Source organism: Glycine soja, chromosome 19, assembly GCF_004193775.1.
Source record: "Glycine soja cultivar W05 chromosome 19, ASM419377v2, whole genome shotgun sequence".
NCBI classification, from domain to species: Eukaryota; Viridiplantae; Streptophyta; class Magnoliopsida; order Fabales; family Fabaceae; genus Glycine; species Glycine soja.
In genome coordinates, this window is record NC_041020.1 from 10,219,580 (window position 1) to 10,224,974 (window position 5,395).

The 5,395-nt window shown below is 41.6% G+C and overlaps 1 protein-coding gene across 1 annotated transcript; it reads left to right on the forward strand.

Moving 5' to 3' along the window:
- The first annotated feature begins 3,583 nt into the window (after positions 1-3,583).
- Positions 3,584-4,009, forward strand: LOC114398587. The gene has a single exon (XM_028360768.1). The coding sequence runs from the start codon at positions 3,584-3,586 to the stop codon at positions 4,007-4,009; it is 426 nt and encodes a 141-aa protein (XP_028216569.1).
- The last annotated feature ends 1,386 nt before the right edge of the window (positions 4,010-5,395 follow it).

Here is a 5,395-nt window from a genome sequence, read left to right on the forward strand (position 1 = left end):
TGAAGGAAGAAAAAGGGAGAGAAGTTGAACTTTGAGTTGTGTCTCACAAGACTCTAATTCATCAAAGTTACAACAAGTGTTACACATGCTTCTATTTATAGACTAGGTAGCTTCCTTGAGAAGCTTTCTTGAGAAAACTTCCTTGAGAAGTTTCTTTGAGAAAACTTACTTGGGAACCTAGAGCTTAGCTACACACACCCCTCTTATAACTAAGCTCACCTCCTTGAGAAGCTTCCTTGAGAAGATTCCTAAAGAAGCTAGAGCTTAGCAACACACACCTTTCTAATAGCTAAGCTCACCTCCTTGAGATGAGAAGCTAGAGCGTAGCTACACACCCCCTATAATAGCTAAGCTCACCCCCATGACAAAATACATGAAAATACAAAAAAGTCCCTACTACAAAGACTACTCAAAATGCCTCGAAATACAAGGCTAAAACCCTATACTACTAGAATGACCAAAATACAAGGCCCAAACGAAGGAAAAACCTATTCTAATATTTACAAAGATAAGAGGGCTCGTACTTAGCCCATGGGCTCAAAATCTACCCTAAGGCTCATGAGAACCCTAGGGCCTTCCCTTTGATCTCTGGCCCAATCTACTTGGAGTCTTTTATCCAATGCCCTTGTAGGGTAGGATTGCATCAGTAGTAGAAGATGTATTGGTCAAGGTGCGTCATTTCACATTCCCTGCTGATTTTTTTATCATGGATATAGAAAAAGATGCTGAGATTCCATTGATCTTAGGCCGTCCATTCATGTTGACGTCCAAATGCATGGTGGATATGGGAAATGGTAACCTAGAAATGAGCGTCGATGATCAAAAGGTTACCTTCAATTTGTTTGACGTAATTAAGCATCCAAGTGACCACAAGGCATGTTTTAAGATGGAGAAAGTTGAACATGAGGTGGCTATGGTAGCTCGAGCTATGGTGCTACAATCTCCATTAGAAAAAGCTTTAACCAATGTTGTGGAGTGCCTTACAAAGGAAGAAGAAAAAGAATTGCAAAAATGCCTAGAAGAGTTAGATGGCTTGAAAGGAAGCCCCTCAGAAAAAGTCATATTTGGAGAACTGAAGAAGGACATGCCCAACGAGAAGGCTAAGGTGGACCTGAAGATCTTGTCGGAGCATCTAAAATATGTGTTCTTAAAAGATAATGAGGCAAGTCCAGTGGTTATTAGCAACTCTTTGACTGATGAGGAGGAATGCTGGCTGGTGCAAGTCCTGAAAAAGCATAAGGCAGCTATTGGATAGCACATTTCAAACCTTAAGGGAATTATCCCTTCCTACTGCATGCATAAGATCAACATGGAAGCCGAGTACAAACCTGTGCGACAACCGCAAAGAAGACCAAATCCTTCTATGAAGGAAGAAGTGCACAAAGAAGTGCTTAAGTTGCTGGAAGCAGGCCTCATTTATCCCATTTCTGATAGTGCATGGGTTAGCCCTGTACAGGTAGTCCCAAAGAAGGGTGGCATAACAGTAATCAGGAATGAAAAGAATGATTTGATCCCCACAAGAACGGTCACGGGGTGGAGGATGTGCATCGATTACAAAAAGTTGAATGATGCCACAAGGAAGGATCACTTCCCTCTTCCTTTCATGGACCAGATGCTTAAGAGATTAGCTGGTCAATCATTCTATTGTTTTCTAGACGGCTACTCTGGTTATAATCAAATTGTTGTGGACACAAATGATCAAGAGAAGACAACATTCACCTTCCCCTTTGGTGTGTTTGCTTACAGAAGAATGCCCTTTGAGCTTTGCAATGCCCCTACTACGTTTCAACGATGCATGATGGCAATATTTGTTGACATGGTAGAGAAGTGTATTAAGGTGTTTATGGATGACTTCTCGGTGTTCGACTCATCATTCGATTACTATCTAGAAAATTTGGAGCTGACGTTGCAACACTGTGAGGAAACCAATCTGGTACTTAATTGGGAAAAATGCCACTTCATGGTCCAAGAAGGGATTGTATTGGGCCACAAAATTTCTGTAAGGGGAATTGAGGTAGATAAAGCAAAGATTGATGTTATTGAGAAGCTGCCTCCTCCAGTGAATGTCAAGGGAGTAAGAAGCTTTTGGGGGAATGTTGGGTTCTATAGGCAGTTTATTAAAGATTTCTCAAAGATTTCAAAATCTCTCAGTAATTTGCTCAATAAGGATGCTATGTTCTTATTCAATGAAGAGTGTTTGAAGGCATTCAACGCCTTAAAGACCAGCTTAGTGTCCTCTCTCATCATTACAGCACCGGATTGGAGCCAAGAATTTGAGCTCATGTGCGACGCAAGTGACTATGCCGTTGGTGCTGTGTTGGGCCAGAGGAAGGGCATAATTTTTCATGCTATCTACTATGTGAGCAAGGTTTTAAATGATGCTCAGTTGAACTATGCCACCACAGAAAAGGAGATTCTTGCAATTGTCTATGCCCTAGAAAAATTTAGATCATTCTTGGTGGGATCCAAGGTTATTGTGTACACTGACCATGCAGCTATTAATTATTTGTTGACTAAAGTCGATTCTAAGCCCAGGCTAATCAGGTGGATTTTATTGCTGCAAGAATTTGATCTAGTCATTCAAGACAAGAAAGGATCTGAAAATCTGGTGGTTGATCACTTGTCAAGACTAGTCAATAAGGAAGTGACTTTGAAGGAGCTGGAGATAAGGGATGAATTTCCAGATGAATCACTGTTAGTGGTGAATGAAAGGCCATGGTTTGCTGACCTGGCTAACTTCAAGGCAGCAGGAATCCTTCCAAAGGATTTGAATTGGCAGTAAAAGAAGAAATTTTTGCATGATGCCCGATTTTATGTCTAGGATGATCCATACCTACTTAAGATTGGTGCTGATAATCTTTTGAGGAGATGTGTAACAAAAGAAAAGTCTAGAAGCATATTATGGCACTGCCATAATTCACCTTGTGGAGGCCATTATAGTGGAGACAAAATAGCAGCCAAGGTCCTACAATCAGGATTCTTTTGGCCATCACTTTTCAAGGATGCCAATGAACATGTAACTTAGTGCGATCAATGTCAAAGAATTGGAGGAATTTCAAGGAGAAATGAAATGCCCCTACAGAATATTATGGAGGTAGAAGTCTTTGACTGTTGGGGAATTGACTTTGTAGGTCCACTTCCTCCATGTTTTGGGAATGAATACATCCTTGTAGCTATTGATTATGTCTCCAAGTGGGTTGAAGCAGTGGCTGCCCCAAAGAATGATGCCAAAACTGTGGTAAAGTTCTTGTAGAAGAATATCTCTTCTCGCTTTGGGGTGCCAAGGGTCCTAATCAGTGATGAGGGCTCTCACTTTTGCAACAACCAACTTCAGAAGGTGTTAGGCCATTACTGCGTCACACACAAAGTGGCCTCACCATACCACCCATAAACGAACGATCAAGCTGAGGTTTCCAACAGGGAACTGAAGAAGATTTTAGAGAAAACTGTGGCCTCTACTAGAAAAGATTAGTCAAGCAAGTTGGATGATGCATTGTGGGCTTATAAGATTGCCTTTAAGACCCTCATAGGCCTATCTCCATTTCAAATGGTTTATGGCAAAGCTTGCCACTTACCAGTAGAGATGGAGCATAAAGCATATTGGGCTTTGAAGTTCCTAAATTTTGATGCGGGTCTATCAAGGGAGAAAAGGAAGCTGCAACTACTGGAGTTGGAGGAGATGAGACTGAATGCATATGAATCCTCCAGGCTATACAAGCAAAAGGTAAAAGCATATCATGACAAGAAGTTGCTGAAGAAAGACTTCCAACCAGGCCAACAAATTTTGCGGTTCAACTCAAGACTAAAGCTGTTCCCAGGAAAATTGAAGTCTAAATGGTCTGGACCATTTACTATCAAGGAAGTAAAGCCATACGGATCAGTGGGGTTAATGGATCCTCAGTCAACAACTCCTGAGAGAAGTTGGACTGTGAATGGGAAAAGATTGAAGTTGTATCATGGTGGGAACATTGAGAGATTGACCACCATCTTGCACTTACAGGACCCTTAGAGGTGACACACGTCAAGCTAGTGATGTTAAAGAAGTGCTTTCTAGGAGGCAACCCGACTTTTCTTACCTTTCTCAATCATTTTTGTTGTTTTAATGCATGTTAGTTAGGTTGTGTTCATTTGAGACTGCTAGAGTAGAGTGAAAAAACATGTTTTTAATGGGAAAGAGGTTGGCCATAAGCTTCTCTGAAGCTAAGGATGGGAAAGACTTAGAAAATTTTTCAAGCCTCTAACTCACTCAGCGCGACACTCGCACTAAGCGAGCCATAGCCTATGCACTGAGCGAGGAACACTCTTGCTAAGCACGCCAACCCCTCATCTAGTGGCTGTTGGGGTCTCGCTAAGCGAGACCATCACGCTAAGCCCATAACCTTCTCGGGTTGTGCATTTAATGAAATTGGGCTAAGCGAGCCAGCTCACTAAGCGCGTCATGTTCTCTTGCTAAGCGTGTTAAGCGCAAAAGTCTCTCTGTCTGAGCTTTAATGTTAATTGGGCTAAGCAAGCCATCTCGCTAAGCCCAAAAGTCTCTCTGGAATGGCAATTGCGCTAAGGGAGACCATCTCGCTAAGCACCACCCCACTACTGCATCCTCATTCATTTATCCGTTGAGCGAGCCATGACCCGCTTAGCGGAAGTTGCAGACCAATCAGAGCTGCAGAACTCACTAAGCGCATATCTGCGCACTAAGCCCAAAAACCTATCGATTTCACATTTTAGATAATTGGCCTAAGTGAGTCTGTCTTGCTAAGCGCGTGAATTCAAATTCTGAAAATTCAAACGTCACAGAGTGCTCGCTTAGCAAGACACTTGCACTTAGCGAGAAAATCAAAACTGAAAAAGGAAAACATAACTGCCTTAGGGCAGTTGCATTTTAAATTCTATAACTGCATCTTATTCAACCTTCTTCTCATCATTTGCATTGTTCATTGCACTCTACTTACCTTGCATTTTCCGCTCTATTCCTGCAATTCCAAGTAAGTTATCTTCTTTCCCTCTCTTGTTAATCTTCATTTTTGAACCCTAGGGTAGATGACTTAAAAAGTTTCATTTTGATTATCTACATTTGTTGTTGTTGATGATTGTTGGTTCTTTGTTTAGTTAGTATGATGTTAGGAATATAATATAGGTTGCATTGAGGGCTAAGCCTCAAACTTCCAAGCCTGACTAGTGGCTTGGGGAGTTGAGGCTGACAAGCCCAAATTCTGGGTTTTGTGATGAACTCGCTAAGCGAGTTCATCCGTTTTGATGAATTTCTGGGTTTTAGGATGAACTCGCTAAGCACTCCCTATTCCGCTAAGTAAGTTCATCAAGTTTGTTTAAATTTCTACATTTTTGTATGAACTCGCTAAGCCATTGCACTACGGCTTAACGAGTCTTTGAACTTCTG